Source organism: Manacus candei, unplaced genomic scaffold (genome assembly GCF_025592945.1).
Source record: "Manacus candei isolate 608988 ecotype Guabito, Panama unplaced genomic scaffold, ASM2559294v1 h1tg000071l, whole genome shotgun sequence".
Taxonomy (NCBI): Eukaryota; Metazoa; Chordata; class Aves; order Passeriformes; family Pipridae; genus Manacus; species Manacus candei.
In genome coordinates this window covers 617,501-643,229 of record NW_026138119.1, presented here as the reverse complement: position 1 = coordinate 643,229, position 25,729 = coordinate 617,501, and the positions used below count along the sequence as shown (strand labels likewise).

At 48.9% G+C, this 25,729-nt stretch overlaps 1 protein-coding gene and 1 long non-coding RNA gene across 2 annotated transcripts; both read right to left on the bottom strand.

Moving 5' to 3' along the window:
• Positions 1–1,546: 1,546 nt before the first annotated feature.
• Positions 1,547–13,592, bottom strand: LOC127480211 (uncharacterized). The gene is made up of 3 exons (XM_051808097.1): positions 13,207–13,592; positions 9,919–10,069; positions 1,547–1,791 (listed from the first exon to the last, which is right to left on the bottom strand). Exons 1-3 carry the CDS (start codon positions 13,588–13,590, stop codon positions 1,547–1,549), a joined length of 780 nt encoding a protein of 259 aa, XP_051664057.1. The 5' UTR covers positions 13,591–13,592.
• A 1,042-nt stretch (positions 13,593–14,634) lies between these two features.
• LOC127480004 (uncharacterized) lies at positions 14,635–19,286 on the bottom strand. The gene is made up of 4 exons (XR_007907745.1): positions 18,719–19,286; positions 18,235–18,305; positions 15,332–15,413; positions 14,635–15,220 (listed from the first exon to the last, which is right to left on the bottom strand). It is a non-coding gene; the product is annotated as an uncharacterized LOC127480004 (long non-coding RNA).
• Positions 19,287–25,729: the final 6,443 nt, after the last annotated feature.

Sequence of the window (25,729 nt, the reverse complement as noted above, 5' to 3'; positions counted from 1 at the left end):
GCAGTGAGTGCATCCCACCAGGACAGCTGCTGCTCACCCTGCTGGTCCCAATTCCCAGGGGGGCATCCTCAGCGCTGCAAGTCACAGCAACATGATGCCGTCTCTCTCTACATAGGTTTAAGCAACAGCAATCATAATTAACCCTGCTAATTAATCAGGGCATAACATATTAATTGCTAGCACACAAGGCTCCAATTGAGCAGGTGCTGTGTGGGTCTCTAATAGGATAATGAAGTGACGAGCCGTGCCACGTGCAGCAGAGTGAGCATCACTTGGGGAGATGGGCTTGGCAGACCCTGCACTCAGCCAAAAACGCTGCCCCTCAGTGCCACTGCCTGCAAACAGGCCAATGGAGCTTGGGGGCCATGGGGTGTGAGCCAGAAAGGGAGGTGGGAAGGTGGGTGCCATGGCTGCCCACCCCCAGCATCACGTGTTGGGAGCTACTGGTGGAAGGGTCTTGGCAGAACTGGAAGATGAGGGCCAGGACTAGCCCTGTGGTGTGTGGGGAGCCACAGTTCAGCATTCAACACATGGGATGTGAGACTCATCAGCAGACAACCAGTGATGTTCCCTGGTGGTGCTGGAGCCAGGCCAGTCGGTCCATCCCCTGTGCCTTCCCTGCACAGCCCATCCCACGGGGGCACACGGGGGCTGCTTTGTCCTTTGCTGCACCTGAGCACTGCAGGCAGAGGAAGGCTTCAGCCAGCCCTGATACTTGACGTTCATCAGACATTTTTTCTTTATTTTTTTCCCCCACTTAGAATGCTCACAAGGAAGCACTAGAGGAAAATGGAAACTACTGAACTTCAGGCACCTTACAGACACATTCTGTTGTCAGACCTACCTACTGCAGTCTGCTGTTAAAAACCTGCAAATATTTGGCCATGAGTTACTCAAATATTACTATTTACAGCAAGTTGGGTTTTCTTGGAGGGAGGAGGGGGGAGTGGGGAATCACTTAGTTTGGTTTCGTTTTTTATTGTTTTTTCTATTAGGAAAACAAACAAACGACAGGACAGAAATAATTGTTGCCATATACTACAAATATTTTGGTGTGGCAGCAGAAATTCCCTGGCCCTGCAGAGCCCTGTGTAGAGCCTGCTGGCCACAACCCAGCAGCACAGCCAGGTTGGCCAGGATGAGCAGTGGCTGCCCACACTGCACGGGGCACTGGGCACCAGCTTGGGCACCCAGTGGTGGCACTGGGCAGTGTAAAACCAGGGCCAACCTCGTGCTGCTCTGGGCTCAGCACTCTCTCTTCATACAAGACCCCCCTCTCCTGCTCCCCCAGGCACAACTTGCACCTGAAGCCCCTTGTTCTCCTGCAGCAGCAGCAGCAGGACAGGGATGGGGGTCCTGCTCCTGCCCCCTCCCAGGGCAGCACTGCAGCTGCTCAGGAGCCCCCCGGGGCCTGGCAGCCCTTGTAATGCTCCTGCTCTGCACACACACAGCCTTGGCCTCAGCTCCGCATTCAGTTTTCTCTGCATTTTGTTCCTCATGAATCCAGGTATCTCTGTGCTTTTGCACCAGCTGACTGAGCTGGTCTTTATAAATTTAATCTTTGTCTGGACTTGGCAGCACAGTGCACTGCAGCCCCAGCCTGGATGCAGAGCTCACAGCAGCAGGAATAAGATGTGCTGGCTCCAGTGGGGACCATTCCACTGCTGTGAATCCTGGAGGAGAAGCTGTTTGCAGTGACCAGGGACCCCACTGCCAGAGATGGGGACTGCAGCTCTTCTGTCTCCTCATCAGGACCGGGCAGGAGATCCAGAAGCCACCCTCGGCTCTGTCCTGCACATCCATAAGAGTTAAAAACATTTCATTTAGGGCAAGACCATTCACTGGATTGCACAGGACCCTCCGTGATCTCCTTCGCCATTGTTTAGTTTAATTGTCCTAAAATTGGCAATAGATTAAAAGAAAATAATTATCCCTAATTATGTCAATTAAATGGCTAATTCATTAACGAGCTTAACATCCTTTACTTGGACCATCTCTGCTAGGCAAGACTGTGCTTCCAAGAGGAGACGCCAGGCACACGCTGCATCCTGTGCAGACCCGGTTGCATCGTGTTTAGCGTGAGCTGCAGGAACAAAATCCCCTCATTATTCAGATGACAGAACAAAACTATAAATAGTGGATCGCAATTAAAATCAGAACAATTACTCCTTATCCGTTATGCTGCCTTTTGCACAATAGCAGCCTATAAAAGGAAAAAGCACCGTCCTTTTAGATCTCTCTCTCTCTCTCTCCCTCTCTCTCCCCTTATCCAGAACTGTAGCTGGCTTGCTAATTAGGAGGCTTTTGAATTAGATTATTTGCATGTCTGAACAGGGCTAGGGTATTAAACATCCCTGAGGACATACTATAATAACCTCTTCAGTGGCTTTTAGGATCCCTAAGGAACCAGGAACTCTGAAAAAAACTCCAAAAGGAGGGAAAGTGCATAACGATTTCATCCAATTAGGTATGGATTAGTCGGCTTGGTGTCTTTGAATCCTGCTTGCCAGGAGAAGGTGTTCTCCTCTAGGAACATTTGACAAAATCATCAGGGAAATTATAATGCAGTACCTAAATGAAATCGCAATACTTTAGTTTCTCCTCCAAGAAAAAATAAACTACAAAATCAATACAGTGGTGTATAAAGCAAAAGAAATGCACCAGTCACTTTATTGCCTGGCTGCGAGCACAGCCCTGTGTTTACAGCATCCGTGAGCGACTGTCAAAGTCAGGCTCCTAAGGACAAAGCTGCTGCTGCTGGGATTGGCTACAGCCAATTTTAATTTTTAAATACCACTGGTATTATTCTCTTCCTAATGGCTTTCCACACTCTTCCAGTTTTAAGAAATCACCAGCCCATTTATATTTAACAAGACAATTAAGCTGCCCGGGTTCTGCAGCGCGGGTGGGACCGGGCAGACCCCCTGTGCTGGGGCTGCTGCCTCTGCCAGGCTGCCAGTCCTGGGGCCCCCCTGCACCCCCACCCCACGGCCAGACCTGCCCCAGGGCACCCGAGCCAGCCCAGCAGGAGGAGAGGGCAGTGCAGGAGGAAAGGGGTTTGCATTGATTTTCCTCCTTTTTTCTTTTTCTTTTTTTTTAAAGTGCTGAGATCTAATTTGGAGGCAGTGGAACTGGAGCTTCATGAGAAGTATGATTATTACAAACTGCCTGTGGAGGTGAGCCATGCTGATAAGACTGCACCTGCGGGGACCACTCTGTGTCACCTCTCCACATTGCATCCCACTGCCTGCATTGGAAGCCTGAATATTGGTGCCTAATTGGAATGGATTTCCAGAAAGGCAATAAGGGAAACTATCTAGAAAACTGAACACGCAGCACTGAGCTTTATAAATCCTAAAACGTGTGGATAAATTGCCCATGCTGGGCAGTGTAAAACCAGGGCAGTACAGTCAGGGATTGGGTTTGCATACCTGGAGCCCCAGTGTTCAAGCATCACTGCCACAGCCTCCCCTTACCCAAAGCAATCCCTTCACGTAACAGGGAATGGATTTCTGACTGCCAGGTGTACAGGGGCTCCCTTCCCATGGCTTTCTCTCAGCCATCAATATTTAGGTGAGGTCTCCCATGAGGTCTCCCGTGGTCCCTCTGTGAGGAACACCCCTCCACCTCAGGTGAAAACCTCAATCCTCATATTTTCAATTTCCATCTTTGAAGTCCCATCAGTGTCTCCTGTTCTCGTGCTGGGGAGGGCAGTGAGGGCAGGTCCTGGGTTTGCCTGTCCTGATCATACCCACCATCATTTCACACTCTTCAGATCAAGCTCCCAAGCCCCTGGGTTGCCCACCCTCTGCTCTGGGCTCAGTCCATCCTCACAGTGCCTTTTTGAGACACACACTGCACACCAGCACCACAGGCATCCACTGTACCCACAGGAGCCCCACCACCTATTTTAATATTTTCTCTTCTCATTCCCATCCCCCAAGCCCCTGACATCTCATTTGCCATTTGGCTTTGGACACACATTGTTCAAGGTCTGCTCAATGACCAGCTTTCCAGATTGGACAGTTATATGCTGGGGAAATTCTGGGTTTTAGAGCACTCATATTCATCAACATCAGCCTTCACTAACTATCGTGTCACTCATCCTTCTGCTTTGGCCAAATTTCTCTGAATTTCTTTCATCTTTTCTGAATTTAACTAATCTATACCACTGTTTCCTTTTCCAGGTAAGTAATTAATATGTTAATGCCATTAGATTGAGTGTGTAACCATGTAGCATACTGTTAGGGACCTTTACATTGATTAATAAAAGACTATCTCCCACTTTTGTTTCCTTCCTCTTAGTCCATCTTATTGATTCATAATGTTACTGTATCTCTTACCCCCATTTTTATCTTGTTTCCTAAGAAATCCTGTGGGAAGACCTCATTAAAAGCCTTTTGAAAGTCTAAAAATATGTCAAGATATTCTCTTTTATCCATTTATATATTGGTAGGTTCAAAGTATTCTAACAGATTAATGAGACATGATTTTCCACAGCAGAAACTGTGTTGATTGGATGTGATCTTCAAGGTATTTTATCATTCTATATTTAATAAATGTTTAAACCATTTTGCCAGATACCTGTGTGAAGCTGAATAGTGTCTAATATCCTGGATAACACTTAGAGTCTTTTAAAAATGTATAATATACAGATAAAACCTCTCCGCTTTTCTTCCAGGAAGGGAAAACAGTGCAAACGTTGCTGCCATATTCATGTTTTTCCTTAAATGCAGTGAACATCTCAATATGTGGCCTTTTATTTCCTCTCAAATCAGCTCTGGGATGAGACACAGTGGACATGGAATGAACTGTCCATTTGTCCTCTCCCATAGCCACACAACTGCAGTCCCAGAGGGGTTCCACGCCTGGGACAGAGCTGAGGGTCTCCGGGCTGGGAGCAGTGACCATCCCACAGTGACCTTCCCTTCCCACCACACTGACTGACCCAGGTCCCCTCTGCAGAGCCACCATTTAAACTTTGGTGCTTTCCACTGCTTTGGAGTTCGCTCATTTTTCCATGAGTGTTCATAAGAAATCTTTAACATTCCCCTGTGTTACTATTTCACTCTACAGATTAGCCTGTCAAAGTTTGCAGATTGAAACCATAAACCACTTTTTACTTCTCTGTTGGAGAACAGTTCATTTCTTTAGAATAAATACTCTCTTAATTGCAACCCACTGCTTGTTAGAAAACAAACTACTGGGAAATTATTTGTCCTTTCAGTCGCGTATGTCTTTATGAAAAGGGAACTTCTCACCCAGCTCCCTGCAGGCTTGGCCCTTCCCAAGGGACAGGCACAGGGACAAGGCCCCTTCCAGCTCCTGCTGGCAGAGCTGATTCTGGTGGGACCCACTGGGAAGGGCCATCAGCTGGAGGTGATGTTGTGTTCCTGGCCAAGGCAAAGGGAGAAGCTGAGGTAGTTCCCAGAGCAACCTCTGAGTTAATTTTAAGTTGAGACAATCCCAGAGAGCAGCTCCAGTGTGCCCTCCTGGCACTGCCTTCCCTTGCACTGCAGAGCCCTGCTGCCCACCCCACCCCCAGGGTGCTAATCACTGCCTTTGTCCCAATTCTGTTTTCAACTATTGAAACCACCAAGAACTAACAAATCAACCCAGCTCCATCTACAGCCAGGGTGTGTGGTGAAAATGAAGCATCAGAGCCTGTGTATGCCATGTGTTCCTGAGCTCAGAACACCCCAGTGCTGCCCCAAAATTTTGACATAAATGGAGTCTGAGTCAGGCCTGTTAAATAGGTAAGCAGGAGATTAAAAAAAGGAAAAAAGAATGAAAGTTCCCTGCAGCTTAATCACATCTCTTAGGGAAATTCCTGCACCAACCCAGCCGTGAAGCCGGCACAAATCGATGTGGCCCAGGGGATCAACATTTTACATATATATAAAAAATTGTAAACATCTTTTATGTATGCAATGTAATAACTACACTCAGCATCATGGGCTCTAAAAGCAAATGTTATGGGCAGTTGTATTGCAGTAAAGTGGTTAAATGGGAAAGCTTTGAAGGGTTGATAATTTGTACTCTTTTCTTTACTGAACCAACTTATTCTTGTCTGAGGATGACAAATTCAAACACTCTTCTGTAGGAAGTTTTCATTCATCAGGATTTTTTCCCCCACCCTTTCTATTTTCTGCCACTTTTCAAGTTCAAGAAGTCAGTTACAGCTCTGATTATGAAAATGGGGTGCAGACGTAGGTGAGGCAGCAAAAACATTCCCAGTTTGGGGGCCCAGAGCCTGCAACAATGGAGCACAGGGTCCTTCAGAGGGATGTCAGGGACAGGAGTCACCAGTGTCCAACTCAACTACTGACCAGCTGCACCCTGAAGCCTCCCCCAGTCTGGTTTGGGGTGTTCTTGTATTTCTTGTATTTCTCCAGATTTACACACAGAAAAATGGTCCCAAAAATCATCGGACATTACTCTGCACATCTGATAGCTGTAAAACACTGTCTGTGAAAATATAAATGAATATTTAAAAAATTTATTAACCAATAAAATTAACAATCAAATATTATTTCTGACTCACAAATAAAGCCTGTGGTGTGGGTTTGCACCGTGCCACGCTAATTAGCGCAGCAGGAGAATTCCCCAGGGCCATGTCACTGCTCCTTCCAGACCGAAAATCAAAGCAAAGCTCTGAGCCTACTGCACTAAATGGACAGTAAATAACACATTCTCAGCCTTTAATTATTTAGCAAGCACAGCAGTGACCCAGGATGTTGTAAAATATGTACCAAGATACTGTGTGGGAATGCAGCGCTGTTGCAGGTGGGGTTTGTGGCACTGGAGACACAAGTTCTCACTGTATTCCAGGGGACTGCAGCTCTGTCCTTGCTGTGTGTCTGAGGGGCCACAACTCCTTCCCAGGATAAGGCAGGACAAAAATTTTTTGCAAATTTTGGTATTAATATTTTGTAAAGTGTTGGGATGTCTGAAGAGCAACTGTCTTAGAATTTATTTCCAATTGCTCTATCAGAGTATTTTTAAGCATGACTTGATTTACACAATAATAGGAAATCAGCTTCCTAATTCTTAAACCAGCAGCTCTGCCCAATCCTTCCTTGAGTGTACAGTGCACAGTGCAAAGTTACTGTCTGGCACTGAGTGTGCTTCATGTATAAAACCCCCAACTGTGACGAATTGGAAAGAAAAGCTTCCCCATATTACAGACTTTAGAAACGTTTATTAACAATTTGATAATACTGTATGTGGAGGCTTCACGCTCCTCCAATGACTCCTTAGCTGAGAGCAGAATGATTTCACCCTACTTGCTTTTAACTCCCTTGCATTTATCTTGCCTGAATGTCTCCACTGGATATTGTTTACTCTTTGGATTAGTAAACTCAGGATTAATTCCACTGTTTATTGCTGAAAGTGGCAGTAAATCCAGCATCGGGGAGAGTCGGGAATCTGTTTAGCTGTGCTGCATGACCCTTTCCCAGGCAATAAAAACACCCTCCCAGCACGGAGGGACAGAGCACTCGGAAGCAGAGCCCGTGTCATTAGGGTATGTACAGGAGCTGGTGCTTAGCCCTTCCTTTCATTAGGTATTACAGATGCTGTAGGAATTTTGGTATCACTTGAGGGAAAATATAATAAAAGGATAAAGAAAGCCCTCCCTGTGAGCCAGCATGTCCCAATGTCCCAGCCTGCCCTGGTGTCCCATCCTATGGCAGTGAGGAGCAGGGGTTAAAACCAGTCCTGGGACTTCTTTTGCTCTGGAATCCTGGTGCCTCAGGCAGGGAGGAGGCAGTGAGGGTTAAAGCATGGTGCCTGCCTCTTCTCCAGCTCCCTGCCTTCAGCAGGGCTGTTTTATTCCTATTAAATCAGCAAAGAGGAATGTGGGGCCAGGAGCTGAGCAGAGCTGGTTGGAAAGGTTACCTAAGTGAACCACGCAATTTTTTTCTCTCAACTTTGTTCCATCTTAAGGTAAAAGGTTCATGCAGAGGGCTATAAATTCCTGTCACATTTTGTTGTAATCTCTCTATGGTTTTATTACTTAAAATGCTGCACTCTCGAGACGGGGAATTTTCCAGGGGTTTGAGGCTGACACGGAGCCACATTTATATTGTGCTGAAGCTCCTCTGGAGTCTCCTTGAGACATGTGGCCGGCAAGCCCGGCGTGAAGGCCTTATCAGTCACTCCACCATGGAGTCAGCCCATGAATTATACGGGGAATGGAGGTGGCTCTGTGCGAGCGGGATTGCGGGGCCGCCGGGTGACAATAAACATGTCCCGGGAATGTGTCCTCCATCACTCAAGTTCAGATAGCAGATCTGGACCTTAACTACAGCTCCCCATCTCTAAATCTCCCTGTGACCTGAGCGGGAGATGGAGGTGAGTCTCAAGGATATCTGTCTGCAGGGAACTCGCAGAGGAAGTTTATAACCCGCGTGTGCTGCAGACGCCGCTCCCAGCACCGCTCCCAGCACCGGAGCAGAGCGCTGGCTCTGGCCAGGAAGTGGAGCCAGGAATACTGGGACACAGGGGGAGTCCTGCAAAACCTTCCAGTGCTGGCAGAAGGTGTGAAACATCTCCTCGTGGCTTCTGCCCCCACAAACACACGTCTGGAACAGAGCGGGGAGCGCAGGGGTGACGACCGGGGGCCACGGGGCTCCCCGTGCTCAGAGACTGCAGCTCCTGGACCAGCAGAACCAGGTGCTTCTGCAGTGCCAGGATATCCCAGAGGGAATTGTTCTCCATCCTGGACTCCCTTGTGCAGGTGACTGGCAGTTCTGAGTGTCAAGCCTGAGGATGAATCCCTGCGATGTCCCAGCGCTCATCCCTGCATGAAAGCCAAGCAAGGGCACGAGCCGGGGTGGCACCTGGCCCTTGGGCAGTGGCAGAGACCAAGTGGCTCCCACAGGGGCGAGAAATAAATCAATTAAGCCTGTTCCTAAATTAAATAATAAGAAGAAAGAGTCTAAATGCAAAGTGTTAATGAAGTAATGAAGGAAAGCGGCATGCTCAGTGCCACAGCTAAATACAGCCATTAAAATCCATAACCTCTGTAAAATTTGTGATAAAATTACAATTTAATTTTATAAAGATAATTTATTAACTAATACCTCATTGCACATGTTAATTGCTTGTGCTTAAATAATAGTAATCTTGATTGCTCTGTGGTCATTAAACTTTTTTTTTTACATACTGTTTAACTGACCGTTTTGTATGTGGTTTGGGGAGAAAAAAGTAATTATTGAAGTCTAAAGCACTGAGTTAATTTCTAATGAAAGGATAATTTTATTCCAATGATTTTACATTTAATTAACTAAAGCTACATGCAATGTGAAGTTCTAAGGCAGTGCTGATTCATCTGTGCACTGGACAGGAGGCGTGTGACTGCCCCAGTCCCAGTGGGCACCAGCAGTGGGAATGAGGGGATGGAGCAACCCCACAAAGCGAGGCTGAGAAATTGTGTGTGTTTTTGTGCTGTGCTGACCTGGAGGTTGGAGCTGAACTGGGAAGGGGTGTGGTAACAGATCTGGGCTCTGTGAAGTGGCCACCATTCTCACCCTGAGGATTTCTGCACTGTAGGAATTATGGGATGAGAATGGGAGGAGGTGGGATGGTGAGTGTGATACTGCAGTTTGGAAAAAGCTGGAAAGCTGGGAAGAAACACTTTGGGTTAAACAAAAAATTGATTATGGAGACGGATGAAGAAAAAGGACAAAACCAGGCAGAAAATCGTGCTTTTGTCAGTCTGAAAGTGTTTGGTTTGACACATTCACCACCTTTCACTTTTGGTTCAGGTCAGTTTTTGCATGTAAAAATTCTCTTCGATACAAAAGGCCAGGAAATTCCCTAAAAGAAGCGCTGAACTGCAAATAGTCAAGAGCAAACAGCGGCACTTTTTACATCACTCCCACCCTGCTCACTTTACGTTTGCTGCCAGCTCACCTGTTCCCACACGTGCGTGGGTGCTGGGACACGTGGCTCTGCCAGTGCCACTGTGGCTCTCCCGGCAGGGCCGGGCTGGGCTGGGCACTGCGGGGCAGCCGGCGAGCAGCGCTCCATCGGTTATCCGCCGTGTCGGGTAGGTGTTCCCGTGCTGCAGGGGAAATGCTTGTCAGGGTATTGATAAACAACAGATCTGTGTCAGTGCAGATGCCTTTTTAATGGCGTGTCCTGAGGTGCAGACATTAGGGTTATATCCTCCTGCCTCCCAGCCCTCCGCACAGCAATCACTCCTCCTCAAGCAGAGCGAGGGCTGCCACCGCCCCTGCTTCCCCGCCTTATTAATGCATCTCCCTCTCACTAATGCAGACAAGAAAAGACAAATCTGGAGCCCCACGTGCACAGGGGGACCGTGAGGGGACCGAGGGGCTGCACAGTGCAAAATAAAAGTTCAGATTCTGTTGTGGCCCTGGCACCAGGGCACAGGAACCCAACACACACCTACAGCAGCACCACGGCAAAACCCAGCCCAGACCACGGGTAGGACTGGCACAGGCTCCTCTGCTCTGCAAAGCTCCTGACATTCCCACCTCCTGAGAGGGAGCCTGGGATTTGGAGGTTTTTGGGATACTGCTAAAATCCTTATTAGCTGAATGAAGGACTATCCATGAGAAACACCCAATCTGTCTTGAAGGCCTATTTAAGTCTTTTGAAATCCTTGTGATGATGGGGGAGAGCCCGGTGTGGGCACAGCCCACAGCAGTGCCAGGGCACAGCTGCACTCTGCCTGCCCCTGGGATCACCCTGGGATGCCCCAACAATGCTGCTGCTCCTGGGGTATCTCCCTGGCCAGGGGCCCCTTGCCCTCAGAGCAGCCTGTCCTCTGGGGCCGCACTGCGGGACAATTCACTCTTGATGGGAGTGTACCCTGATGACTTAATTATTTATGAGGGATGTTTTGTCCTGAATTTACAAGTAATGCAAACAGATGTCGCCAGACCAAGGTGGCTCTTTTTGCTGGATCTTGATGGATACTCACAGTAGTGGAGCAGCAGAGCATTACTGGCCATGGCTGTGCCTGTGTGCAGTGGGTGGCACAGCACATCCGCCCTGACCACAGAACACTTCTGCTCACCATCAGCTGACCTCAGAGCTCCTTTCCTGCCACACTCACTGCACTGCTCTATAGTTATTTGACTGACTCTGTATGAGGTGCTCAATTCCAAGGCTCAGTCGTGTGTGAAGCCTGGCCAGGTTTGCCCACCTCGCACTGTGTCGGTCCCAGGTGTGCTCCCGACTGTCCCCTCTGGCATTCCCACTTGCTGGGACAGAGGTACTGGTTTTGCTTCTGTCTTCCTGAATTGTTGGTGCTGTCCCAGCTGCTGCAGCTCTCAAAGGAAGGTGGAGATTTGTGCTGGGCCATTCACAGAAGGGCACCCCAACAACTGAGTCTATTTTGCATGTCCTGGTACATCAGACCTTAAATCCTTTATTCACAAAGAAACACTCAGGTTCAGAGCACTTGCCCTCTCATCAAGGAGAAACAAAGCCAGTTTTTCTGACTAATCCCAACTGGACAGCAGAGCTCAAACTTAAAATATTCATGATTTAGCCCAGAGTATACATTTCTCAAAAATATATTAGCTGTAAGAATATTAGCCCCAGGAGTCTCAGGGAAACCAGGAACCTTGCCACACTGTGTATCAACTCCGCAAAATGTTGTGATTCTTTGAGAAAAATCTCTCTTAGCTATGGTTTGCAGGATTTAATATTCTGCCCATTAGCAGAACCAAGCACCACCCTTAGAGCACACATGCAAATAGCAGGGGAGAACAGAGGAAGACAATAAAACTGGAAGCAGCCTTTGGAAGGGCAAATAAATAATTGGATTGCAATGTGAAAGTGTTTTCCAGTTTGATGGGCATTTCCTTTTCACTGAAAATACACCAGGCTGAATGGCTCAGTGGGTCCTGCACACCTCGGAATGGGCCCGGCCAGCTTGTGCTCTCGATAACAGTGGGTATCATGGAGGTACATAAAAACATAGTTTATTGTTAAATTAAGTGTCCTGTTCTTGAAAACAACCCTTAAATTTAACATTCCAAGGCTGCTGCTGTTTATTTGCACTCTCGGAGCACTCTCAGAGCACTCTCAGTGCTGTCCACTCAACTACTCGAGAAATACATTGTAATAAAAATAAATGGACAGTTTGGGTTTCTCTAAAATTAAAACAGAATATACAGCAGCCTTGCACTCCTGCCTTGCACTGAGGTAGCCTGTGATAAAGTCACATTGTGTCAGAGATGGCAAATTATGCCTGCTAATTACTTACTGGAATTTCAGATTTGTCCTTACCATAATTAAAAAGGTGTCACTTTATTAGAATAGGGCTGGAATGATGGGGCTTGGAGCAGTGGAGGAGATTTCTGGTTAGAGATAATTACCAGTGATGTATTCCTTTCCCTCACTGCCGTTTTTGCTGCATTCCCCCCATTACTGTGTAATGGATGGCTGGCACGGCTGCCCGGGAGCTCAGCGTGGGGAGCACCCGCCCAAGGGGCTTCCACCGCCAGCCCCCACCCTGCTGGCACAGGGCAGGCCCAGCTGTGTGTGCTGGTCACATCCCCACTGATTTTACTGAGGCTTCATCTGGGGATACAGCGACAGAGAGGGCGAGATGGGGTCAGTCCTGTTTCAGGGTGCCCCCTCTGCCCATGGGGTCACTCCAGAATTTCCCAGGCAAGCTTCCAGACGCTGCCCTGCAATGCCTGCTGCTCCCCAGGGCCCCTATGCCCTGCAGACCCCGAAGGGGCCGCTGTGCCCCCCACCCCCTCCTGTCCCCCTCCTGTCCCCTGGCAGCTCCCACAGCGAGCTGGTCCCAGCCCCACACTGAGCTCAGACAGACACACCATTTATATGCATCGAAATATCCCTCTGTTGGCAGAAGAGACTTGAACCTGTCGAGGGCAAACTCGAGTCTCTCCCAGGGCCTGGCAAAAGAAAATAGCAGCATTTAACCGCGATGAAAGTCACAGTGCAAACAGGGATGCAGGGAGAATAATTGCATGGCTGGAGTGCCTGGCTCCATGTTATCATTACACATTGGATTCCTGGTCTGTAAGTACAGGGATGGCGTGAACCCCCGCAGAAGATGAAGGTTATAAAAGAGGCATTACTGGGAAAGGTCAGCAGGCTATTCAAACATGGAGCAGTTGCAATCCGCAGATTCAATACCCAAAGCTATTTGCAGGGCTTGGAGAGGCAGGAGGAGTGGGAGAGGCAGACACTCACCCACTTGCTACAGGAACAGGGAGGCTCCTTGTGCAGCAAACTCACGAGCAGGCAGAGGGAGGATGTGTGTCTGTTCAGCCCTGATTGCCTGCGGGCCTCACCAGCAGTGCCCTTTGCCCAGGGGTGCCAGCAGTGCCCTTTGCCACCAGCACCACACCAAACTCCTGCAGCCACGCCTGGAAATAACCAGGCCAAGCACAAAGGGCAAGGCAGGTCTTCTGTCTTGATCCCACCGAGATCTGGCTGCAGACTGTCATCAGTGGGATCTCTGATCCAACACATCTGGACAGTTAAAATGTCTTTTCCTTTCAGGAGAGACCTCCTTAGGCTGAGCACAGCACTGCAGCCCACACGCTCCACGTCTGGGGTACCACAACACAACATTCCTGTGGCTGATGGAGAGACCCATCAGACTCCACATTTTTATAAAAGATGGTTTGGTTAGCTCATGAGGCACCATCATTATTGCCAAAGGGTTTTGCTCTCCAAGCCTGTGCTGAATATTGTATTACTTTGCCATGCTCAGAAACTAAAATTACAACAATTTAATTTTGAATATGGTGGCATTATTACCATTTGTATTTGCCATTTCATAAGACTTTTCATTTCAACTGCTTTGCTTTTGCTGTCAAGAGGAAAAACCTTCAATCTATCGGCTTTTACCAGAGAGGGAACTGTGCTGGAGTGTAATGCAGTATTGTATATTTCTTCTCTAATGCTCTTTTGAACAAAATCATCTATTTCATCAACAGTATATCAGCGGTGACCAAAGACCATTAAATAATGCATCTCACTCAGGAGCAGTGGAGCAGGGAAAGGGCTCTGACCTGTTTTAAACCTTATTACTTTCTTGCATTATGCCCCTCACTGCAATCTTTTTGTTTAAGTGATTTCAGCTGAGGCGTTGCTTCCTGCCTTAAAACACACGGCAGACGTTATTGCTGAGCTGGTTGGACTCAGCCTCAGCATTTCCCATCCTACACCAAAACCAGCCTCTGTGTATGAAGCTTTGTTAACCTCACCAAACATACACCAATACATGTGTGTGTCAGGAGCAGGTGTGAATAACACCCCTCTTTATTTTGGAACTCGCTGGCTGAGACTTTCCATTTCATTCAGACCTGTGGCTTTATCTTCCAGCAAAAGTTTGGTGCTTGCAATGAGAAAACCCAGGGCTGGTAAAGCAGGCAGGGAAATCAATCCGGAGCGGGACAGCCAAGCCAAAGCACACACAGTTGGAACAACCAGAGGAGGCTGGACTGTGCTGCAGAGTGGGATGGGAGGTTTGAAGGGCTGGCTTCCCTGTGAGCCCTGTGCTGGCTGTGCCTGGAGGAGCTTGGTGGCACCAGCAGCCCCTGCCCGTGGAGAAGGCTCTGCCCAGCCACGACTACCACGGGCAATGCATCACGTTCCACGTTCTCCCCGGCAGATCCCACACCCAGGCGTGCTGTGCCCCACAGGGGCAGAGGGCTGGCCCCAGGGCTGCAGAGTGTGGCCATCCCCACACTGTCGCTGCTCAGAGGTGAAGACCCCCAGGGCAAGTGGTGGTCTCTGCCTGCTGGTGGGCTCAGCCCAGCCCTGTGGTGCCCAGCACCATCTGCCCCTGCCTTGGCTGATCTCTGCTGAAGGATGTGAGGTGGCACAGGGACAGCTGACCCGGGCAGAGGGGTAGCCCTGGTGGGGCACAGGGGGACCCACCTGCACTTGTGGTTGGCACCACGTGGCAGCTGGGCTGAGGTGCAGTGCTAACAGCTGGGGTGCAGCTTTGCCTCCCCCAGCCCTTGTGAAGCACTATCCCCCACCAGCCGGCGAGGGGAAAGCCTGAGAGACTTACAATTACATTTTCTCACTAGTCTAATGAGGTGAGAGACAGACAGAGGAGAGAGTTCCCTGGGCTAATTTTCCAGCCAGCAGCCACTGCATTGCTCCTGTACTGCGAGAGGCAGAGGGAGAAATGACTCTTCAGATTAGAGGCTCTTGCTGAAGGCATTCCGGAGCATATTCCTCCAGGACACTACGGCAAAAAAATGGAGATGACAAACCATTTTACTACGTTCAGCTGGAATAAAGTAAGCCACAAATAGAACCATGTGGTGCTGGGGGTGCACTGATTGGGAGAGAGTACCTGGGGAGAGCAGGGAGTGGAGCCTGGCCTGAATCATTGCACACAGAGCTCTGCTCGAGTGAGGAAGGCAGCAAGTCAGCATCTGAACAGGGGGAGGAATTAGCTGTGAGAGGGAAGGAGCATTGCATTTGTCTCTCCAGCTAGTGAACAATTTGTTATCATGGAACTGTTAGCAATGGAACAGTCACTGCCTGGGGGAGCAGCACTGGGCTGCAGAGGGCAGGTGCTGGAAGAGGAGGGCTCTGCCTTCCTCCCAGAAACACTGGGTTCTTCAAACCAGAGAAACCCCGAGAAACCCCTCCTTGTACCTGCAGGGAACATGGAGGAAGGGCCCCTTTCTTCATTCCTACTCTCCATGACCTTGTGCTGGATTCACATAAGCTCAACATTTAACTCTTTGGAGGTTCTCTCATGGCTTTGGTTGAGCCCAATGGTGTTGTGCACTGCCTTCATATCCCTGGTCTCAGTACACCAAACACACTTGGACACATACCCAAATGGACCTGAGAAACATGAACTTCCTAATCTGAGTCAGGAGGAAGAGTCAATGAAATCCCTCTTCCATCATGACCACATTCAGCGTGTTCACATACACATACATGTTCGTGGATGAGGAATGTTCCATCAACCAGTCCCCAAAAAAGACTGGAATACTCCCATTTGCCTGACAAATCCAGCCAGACTGATCTATCCTTAGCCATCCCCTGTAGTGTTTGGAGCTTGTAGTCAGTCCTGAATTCATTTTAGGCTGAGATCAGGCCTTGGTTAAAAGTGTGTGTGCAGGAGGCACCCTTCCCTCTCTTTCTTATTCGAAAGGAGCTCCTTTAGAAAGCACTCTGTTGCTGTGCTCATGCAAACCAGGAAGAGATCTGTCAAATATCAAATACGAATTTTGTTGCTGAAGCTCTTGGAAAATTGACAGGTAGCATGCAAGCAAACATTAAATCAATAACAGCAAATTTCCCCTGGGAAACTTGTAGTGTTTTCTCATAAAAATCTTTAAATCCTTAAAGAACCCATGAAAGGTTTACACACCTCGTGTTGGTTAATCTGGTTACCTCTGCATTGCTCAGCAGCTGATCAGGGTGTAATACCCAGTGCTGATCACCCAGCAGCGAGTGTAACACCCACTGCCCCTGCGCTGATGTATTGTAGCTTTGTTAGTCACTGTGGCTCCTTGGTAAATTCATTTGGAGTCCTCCGGGGTTTTAAATCTCTCATTTGGCCAACAACGAGGTCTGAAAAGATTGCAGTTCATTTCGACCCACAGTGGATGGAAGGCTCATTTACTGGCTGCAGGCAACTCAATCAGGCCGGGCGCTGATGAGTGAGTGACTTGTTCAGACCGCTAGTCAATATGTGTCTGCTGTGATAGAATGTCAGCATCTGCTGCCTGCTCCTGTCTCCCACTGCTCTGGCTTTTTTCATTTGGCCTGATCAATGTTATTAAAAACACCTAGGAGTTCCTTAACTGCTCTGCCACTTGAGGCTTTTCTTTCTTCCTTTTTTTTTTAAACACAACTTTGTATTATCTGCAAACATGTGCAGATGATGTACGTGGATTGATTTTTTATACGAGTGTGTGGGATGGGGTGTGAGCATATGCTTCGGCACATGACTTGGGCACAGGAGATGGTTCTGCAGTTACAGCACCCTGGTTTGAGGTTGTTGTGTGTGTTGCCCTGAAGCAGCTCAGACTTAAAGCATTTGCAAACATCTGCTAATTATTATTTGTGAATAAAGCTTCAAATGTAAGCATGCAAAAAATAATACACCTTCTCTAAATTGAAGCAAGAATGCCCAAGTGGAATCAGTGACATGCTGTGGACACCCACACATTAAAAATCAGACTGCTGTTCCAAATAAAAGAGAGATAGAGCTTAGGTAAACAAGCAGAGGGTTAAAATCCCTTTACATGACAGGTCTGGAATATAAACATCATTTGCAGTGCCCTTGGCCAGCCCACCCAGTCCTGCCCAGCAATCCATTTCCTGGGGGACTAATGACAGACCATGGCACAGGAGGGTCAGCCACCAATTGCACAAAAAAAGGAAAACAGATACACCACTAAAGGTTTCAATCTGTCTGCAGAATGTGCACATTCCTGCAGGAGCTACACTGTCCTGAGGTGCAGGAAGGGGAATGCTGTGCCCTCTGGGCAGTCCCCAGGCTTTGCATCATCCAGAAGAGAGGATGAAGGGACAATCACAGAGTCACAGAACCATTTTGGCTGGAAAACAGCTTTAAGATCATCAAGTCTGACCATTAACCCAGTGGCTTCAAGGTGCACCACGTGCCTTTGGCCATGCTGAAACAGAAGCACCACAGGGCAGAGAGAGAAGATGGTCCCTCCTTATCCGTGAGGAAATCTTGCATGGCTGGAGTGTTTGTGAGTAGGTAACAACATCCACCCAACAAAACCAGCATGGCACTTGGCAAGAGCCTGTGGGGAGCTCCAGGGGACATCAGCTGTGAGGATGCTCTCCTGCTCAGTTCATGCCATGGACAGGCAGTGGGGAATATGAAAGGGCTTGAATGCTCCTTGTGACTGTCTCTCCTCCCTGCTCAAGAGTTAGACTGAACCCTGGGGTAATAAATACAGCTCCTTTGATTTTACAAAGATCTTATTCCAGGCATCTTCTCCACCTAAAATCCTTTCTAAATGAGTGCTGTGATCAAGAAAGCAAGGAAAAATATGGGGGATTTTATGCCAGGTGACTGTAAAGGCTTTGAATGATAGAAACCTCTGCTGCCCCATCCATGTTTGCCCCATCAGTGGATTTTCCTCCTCCATCCTCCACAGACAGAAGACAGCTAAAATCTTGACCATCCTGTGCTGGCTAGCTTGCCCTGAGGAGAGTTTGCCACAGGACCTGGTGCTTGGAAGCATGACCTGAGCTGACCTTTACTTCTGCTGTCCCATCTCCACAGGCTGCAGCTCTGCCCAGCTTCCCCAGGCCTTGTGGTGCCTGCACTGCACAAAGGAAAGGCAAGGTGATCTGCTGTGACCTGAGGACATGCTTCAAAATCCACCCATGCTTCCATCCCTACCCCCTTCCTCTGCAATGTGGCATCCAAAATAGATACCAAGAAATGACCTGCCAGGAAAAAAATGGAAGCCTATAATTATGTTATTGAAAACCTGTACCATACTGTATTATTTAAGGTTATTTTATTATGATGTTGAGATGAGTTTCTTAAAGAAGAAACTCTGGGTTTATTGCGCTCCTCCCGGAGAGGAGCCCTGGCTGATTTGATAGCCTATTTGAACAAGAGGGATGCTTTACGAGCCCCTATAAAAACTGATGACCCCACTCACATTTGTATTTAATGAAATAAGGAGGAGCTTTCGTTATGTTTTCAATAACCTTCACTGCTCTTTCCAACCTGCCTCAAATAAAAGCCAGAATCTGCGTGTTTCTGTGCTGAACCCTGGCAGTCCATAAGGAGGGCACGGGGGGTTCAGCCTGGCTGGTGAGCTGTCCTACCATCCCTGTGTCCCTGCAGTGCCTCTGCCAGGTCTGTGTCCTGCTGATAGGGATGGTGGGATGGGTGAGCAGTGATGTCATATTGGGGGAGGATGGCTGGGAGGAATGTTGAGCTGGGAGAGGGCTCCAGTCCTCATCTGCCTCAGCCTCCCAGGCACCAGTACACGTTTTATTTCTAAGTATCTTCTCATACACAAAATCAGCCTTTTTCATTACACAATTTTGGTCTGTCATAAAACATTTAATCTCTCTGAAAAGTTCCAGTGCTTGGATTCTTCTCATTACATTAAATAATTGCTGCTGCTGGAAGGATCAGAGGCCGTGCCTGCAGCCAGTGGCACTGCCTGTCCCTGGCTCTCCTGGTGGGAGGTGAGTCCAGCAGTGGCACTGGGGACAGGCAGGTCCTGGGCCTAGGGAAAGTCTTGGGTGAGCATCTCTTCCCCATCTGGCAGCCTGATGATATAAATATTTAGATGGAAATGATCATTTCCCGGGCTCGGTGCCCAAGGGCCCCAGCAGTCCCCACGCTGACAGCACAGGGGGACACAGCCCCACGTTCAGCAGAGCAGCTACTAATGCTGTGGTCTTCTAAAAAGTGAGGCCTAATTAACTGTAATCGATGGGGCTTTCTCCATGGAGTTGTCCAGATTCGGGCTGCTCCCTGCAGCCAGTGCCCAGTGAGGTTAATTTGGGATGAGTGAAGAAGAGGAGGAGCCGTGGTGGGGGTATGAAGCCACGCTGTGACTCGGTGTCACTGTGGTGTCACTGTGTGGCCACTGTGTCTGCCACGTCCCACAGCTGCACGAGCAGTTTTCTCCCCCAGAGCTTTGAGATCAGGAGGGGGAACCTGGCAGGGTTTATTAAAGCACATCCAAGCCCTCCGACTTGCATTTGCATTCACAGTTTGATGTAGATGCCACATCAGCAGATGCCTATGAATAAGCTGGAGCAGGGTTATAGCATCCTGGTGGTGCAGTGATTCAGTGTGATGCCTCGGCAAGCTGTTCTGTAATGGGCTGCAAGGCTCATTTTTACGATCATTGGAATGTAAAGGGTCAGAATCTTAATCTCCTAATACTGTGTTTTTAACAACATTTACACTTTAACATATTGAAAAATCTCATCTCTTTCTGCCACCCAACATGACAGCACAATTCAAAGCGATCAGTGCAGCAGTATATTTTGGTATTTTAAACATAAATCAACCTGGTTGAAATATTTTTTTTTCCCTTCCAGTACTTCTGAAAACCTAGGAGTTTCTAACTTTAATGTTTCTTATTTGAACCTTTGTATTCAGTGGAGTCTCCCACCTGAATAATTCAGCAGCATCAAAGAGAGCACAGAATGAAGGACCCAGTCCAGCACCCAGCCCAGACACAGTGCTTTGTGGGCCATTGCAACAGTAAACCAGTACTCGAGGAATGCAAAAAGTTTGGGAATGCAGGTACAGAGAGAATTAAATTCTGTATCACCCTGCAAAACTAAGTGACAGGTAATAGGAACACATCAGGAATAAAAAGCGTTTTTGTTTTCATGAAACCTTCAGGATTGAAGGGGAGTTGGGTTTTTTTCAGAATTAGCAAATCTTACACAAACCAGTCAGCCCAGGGCCCCTACTCAGTGCAGGGTTGGCCTCTCCTCCCAGAATAAATGGGTTTGGTTTCTCTCTGGGATGGGGGGGGGGGGGGAAAGAAGGAAGGGACTGTTAGGGCTTCCTCATTAGTGATGTCTACCCTCACAGTATCACTCTTTGCTCCTTTTCTGTGCCTTTTTCCCTTCTGCACATGAGCTTTGGAAGTCGGGGTCTGCTCAGGCTGGAGCACCACACACAGGACCTTTGCCCCTTCCCAAGCTGCTGCCCTGCACTGGGACAGCCTGGCCTCGTGTCTGACTTTCTATTTAATTAGCAGCTCCTTAACCAGTTTTGCTATTTGCTGGCCTAGATTTCTCTCCGCTCCCACGTGAGAAGGGAGCTGGGCATATGGGCTGAACCACAATGATTTGATTCACGGTCTGAAATCATCATTGAACAAGTGTCACAACATGGCATTAGATTAAGAACTAAAGCGATGGGCTATGGTGAGTCTGTTCATTAGTATTAATAGAGCTTAATTAGGCACAAGCATGGTGTTGCAGGGAAATGTGAAGGTGGCTGCAGTTTTCAGGGTGGGAAAAAAAAAAGGTGTTATTCATTAAAGGTGAAAGAAGCCCATAAGCCTTGTGCCTGCCTCTGAATCCCAGCACAATTCAGGCTCAGAAGTGGCCTTGCTGCCCCAGGAGCACAAAGGACTTAAGGACTGGGTCATGTTAAGGAGCCAGAAGGGAGGAATGGAAAGTCCAGACTAAAACCATGAAATCTGGAGAAAGTCCTGACCTTGGTACAGGGGACTGTCTCACAGAGAGAGCCATTCACTCTGACCTGTCTTGACAGAGGAGATGACACGTTAGATCAGCTCTTCCAGTTCCCAGGGAGGGGTGTTAGGAGAGAACAGTGCTCCAAGAACCAAATGAGGGAGAGAGACAAAGGGACAGGAGCTATCAGTGCCTGCAGGAGCCAATCTCCCTGTGGCACTGGACCAGGTGGCTCTGCCAGGGCTGGGGCTATTTTGCAACCAGGGTAAATATCCACGGATGCATTCAATGCTTTTGTAATGACTTCAGTTCTTTCCTTATCTTCAGTATCCTCCCTCTTGCACCAGTTCCCCACCATTCATGCTGCTCTTTGCTTTATGGTTCTTAGGCCATTTTGCATCTCTCCCCATTTGGCAACATTAAATTTTATTTACCATATGTCCCTTCTGCTACAAAGATGATAAAATCCTTTGGATTTTTGTTGTGCTGTTGCAAGCTCATTCAGCACTCACCTCAATTTCGTGTCCTCAGCAAGTGGAGCTGATTTGTTGCTGTTCTTCACAGAGGTCCAAGCTGGGACACTGCCAGGCTGTGCTGCAAACCTGCACTCGACCACTGCTTCTTTCCCTTTGCCAGACACCATCCTCTCAGGAGGTCTCCAACACCTCCATGGTGGCACAGAGCATCGTATGGACTTTTGGCAAAAGGGACAAGAGAACTGCCAAGAAAATCCTTTGTACACGGTTATTTTCCCTTTTTTGTTCATATTCTGTTGAAAATATCTCCCCTTGCTGATTATTCCAATTAGTGCTGTTATACCTGGGGTTAATGTGCATTTCAAAGAGCCCATGATGGCAGAAAAGTGGACACACAACCCAGGATTAATAGCCAGGACCAGATGGACTTTGCCCTCATTCTGCTCTCACTGTGGTGGGCTGGGCTGCCAAGGAGGCCCTGCCCGGCCACGTGGAGCCTGATCCCAGCTGGGAGGAGGAGAAAGGCACCTTTGGATCCCACAACAAAACTTATGGCAGCCAAAGGCACCGAGTTGGAGCTGGGGTGTGCTGCCCTCTGCCTCTACAGCCACAGACATCTGCATTTCAGGCCCTGCGGTTGCCTGGCAAAGGCCCATCTTGCCCACTTTTTACCAAAGCTCATGCTTCCCTCCAATTCTGTGTAAATTAAAATGCATCAGACCATTTTAGCACGAATGAATGAAATTCAAAATGCTGGTAAGCTGGACTTTGCTGCTACATTCAAATCTAGCTGGAAACGGCAGCTTAAAATTGTTTCCACCTTCAACCACATCAGGAGGTGATTTGGGGATTGTCAGTGGAATACTAATACTTACTTCTAGAAGTCTTTTAATTTTAAGTAAGTGAAGGGGCAGAGCTTGAGGTGCAGCTAGCTCTGCTTTTAACAAAATAGTAATCTCTCACTTTCATAACATCTTTTGATTCAAAGGGGCTCAAACTGAGGTCCTCATCTTTCTGAGACCACCGCGCAGCCAGAGCCGGGAGCCGCGGCCAAGGCGTGCTGGACTCAGGAGAGCTCTGCACGGACCAGTGAGCCCATTTGCATGATTGTCCTGTGGGGTAAGGGCTGAGCTGCCACATCACAGGCACCTTGCACTGACTTCTTCTTCCCAAGAACGGCCTGTTTTGCAAACACTGCAAGTGGTGTTGCTGCTGGATGAGGACAGTAGAAACTGAAGCTCTGAGCTGCTGCTGCCCCTGCTCGGGCCCCTGGCCCCGGTCCCTGGGGGTGCTCCCTTTGCTCCCTTCTTGGTGCCTGAGGGGTCTGTGCAGAACCTGTCCCCTCCGTGCCCACTGGCTTGGCAGAGCCCTGTCCTGCTCCAAGCAGAGATGCCAAGGACTGATGGGTTGGTTTGGGTCACGGGCCCACCTCTACCTGTGTGGGGCAGGGCAGGGGCCTCAGTGGGGTGACACGTGGCCCCGGTGCAGCTGGGGAGCTGTCCCTGCCATCATCTCCAGGGGACTCCTGCTGCCCCAGCCCCACGAGCCCCTACCGCCCATCTATGGAGAACCAGACTTGAAGAGAGCTCAAATTAAAGGTAAGTAATTTCCTTTTTTCCTACCTTGAAATTCCTATTGATTTCCTACCTAAATAGAAATTCCTATTGATTTTGTGTCTGTTCATATTAGTATGTTACCTTGTCACCTTTTGTTTGCAATATTATGTTGTTTTACGTGTTGGTGTGTTTGGGAGTGCCTGGTGGAACCGTGTCCCTGCAAGGTGCTCACCAGACCCTGCACCCCCGGCTCCGGTCCCGACCCTGGAGCGAGGGGCACTGCACGCACTGGCTGCGGTCCTCAGGGGGAGCGGAGGGGAGCCCACTGCCCCAGGACGAGCTGAACCCCCACCTCAGCTGCTGGCACCCCCTCGGTGCCGTGCCGGCCCCGGCTCTGGGCTCTGCCGCGATGCCCTTACAGCCCAGCCGGCGCTGGCACCGCGGGCACAGCCAGGACGGCTCCCGGCGCTGCTCCCCCGGCTCCGCAGGGGTTGTTTTTTAACGTCGTTTCCTTGTGAAAGCTGCTGGCTGTTTAGAAATCCTGCAGCTAACAGCCTGTTGTGGTCCTCACATCTCCGCTGGTCAGACAAGTATCTTCCCCCTGTCCCTGGCGTCCTCTATTCCTCACACCTCACTGAACAGGCACTGCCACGCCGAGACCTCTGACCGAGTTGTCAAGGTGACGAGTGCTGTTATCCTAAAGCACTTATTTCACATACATGGTATTTTGTCCCTTGCTTTTATTGAAATACAGAGGAGAGACCAATTATCTTCCTAATGGTTTGCACAGCTTTCTTCTTCTCTTAAATGGGAGCTAATGACAAATGGTTTAGGCAGGGTGTCATTTTTTCACGGGGAGCTCTTGGGTGTCCCCTGCTTCCCAGGTGTCCAGGGACACAGGGCAGCTCCTCTCACCTGCTCTCCTTGCACGGGCATTGCCACCAATTTTCTCCTCCCTGCTCAACCCCTGTAAAATTAACACATTTTTCTAAATGCCTGAGTGCTGGAGTCCTCTGTGCTTCAGGCAGGAAGGTTTTAGAGGTGCCAGCAGCGTGCAGGGCTCCCCGGGGGTTTGCCACGGGAAGGGAGGGCTGTGGGCAGCAGCTGGGGGGTATCAGGATGGGCCAGGGGTCTTGAGTTGTCCCCCAGCCACATGGCTGCCTGACACCCCAGCCCAGCTGCTGGAGCTGGGTCGCACAGCAGCAGGTACAGCTTGTCCCACATCTCCCTCACAGGAAGAGGCACATTAAAATGCTGATATAATGCCAGTCTTAAGCCAAATGATGAAGAAGAGGCTCTTTGCTGCTGCAGCACGGCTCCAGCTGAGGTGCACTGGGGGAACAGTCAAAGCAGCAGCTCTCGCGTAAAAGCAGAGTTAGAGGTTGGGTTGTAAAAGCAGATGGGGGTCCAAGTGGGTTGATTCCCTCCCCATTGGCTTCCTTCTGTCAAGCACGGACCCCCATGGCATACGGAACGTACCTCTTCCCACCCGGACTGGAGTTTCATCCACCAATTCGTGCTCTGGGAGCACCTGAAGCTCAGCAGCTCGAGTGTGTGTGAGCTGTGAGGCAGCTCTGCTCCTTCCCAGCGCTGTTATTGATGTGCTGTGTCTCGGTGGATTAGTAAAGGATGTGGTATAAGCCAGAGGGTTTCTCTTGCCTTCAAGCCTGCATTACCCCGTCAGGAACAGAGGTTTCACTGGCACCTGATAAGCCACATAAAACAGATAAATACTGGGGAGATGCTGTGTGTGAACACAATCGGTCTTGGCAGTGACGTGATCCCTGTGTAACAGCCTGGCAGGTACCTGCAGCTTTGTTTTTTGCAGGGAAAAGGCAAGTTGTGTGGAACAGCTCCGGATTTATGTAAGGCAGGAAATTGTGCATCTCCATATCATATTCCAAGAGGAATGTGCAGTTGCACCGCTGCAGACCCACAAAAGTGGGGACATTTTGACTCAGGCATTGGCTTGGGAAGAGGCTAGAATTATTTTTGCATTTGAAAATATGGTTTCAGTGAACTCCAGATAGAGGAGATCCACTTCAGCATGCAAGTTGGAGAGACTGGGTGACCTCAGTGCTTGCTCAGGAGACCAGGAGTGTGCCCTCACCACATGCCCCCTCCGAGTGCTGTGGTATCCATATTTTCATCCTTTCCCATGCTGGGACATCACAGAAAAATCCACCTGCAGATTGTTTATCTTGTTTTGTTGTGAGTAAAGATGCGGCCTTTAACTTCCTGTAGATGTAGTGGTTTGGTTAATGTCTGGGTAACAGAGGGAGGGGATGGGGGCATGGCAGTGTTAATGGGAGAACAGCTCATTTATAGTTCCAGCATGCTTTATGACATCAAAAGAGCATTGAGAGAATGCTTGGGATAATGTTAATTAGGGCTCAGAAATAAACGCTTTGCTTGCTCATTAATTGTTATCTCTTTGTTGTGCTCATTAGAAAGTGATTCCTAGCAAGGAGCTGCTAAAGGTTGTGCAGCTGGAAGGGGATGTGCTACTTGGGTGGAGGATGCCAG

Coding starts and splice junctions, on each gene's coding strand:
- LOC127480211 (XM_051808097.1), bottom strand. CDS start 13,590: ATGTTGTGTTGTGGTACCCCAGACGTGGAGCGTGTGGGCTGCAGTGCT. Junction 10,070..13,206: donor CCTGTTCCTGTAGCAAGTGG/GTGAGTGTCTGC, acceptor TTTCCCCTGCAG/CACGGGAACACCTACCCGAC. Junction 1,792..9,918: donor CCACGCACGTGTGGGAACAG/GTGAGCTGGCAG, acceptor ATGGATGTGCAG/GACAGAGCCGAGGGTGGCTT.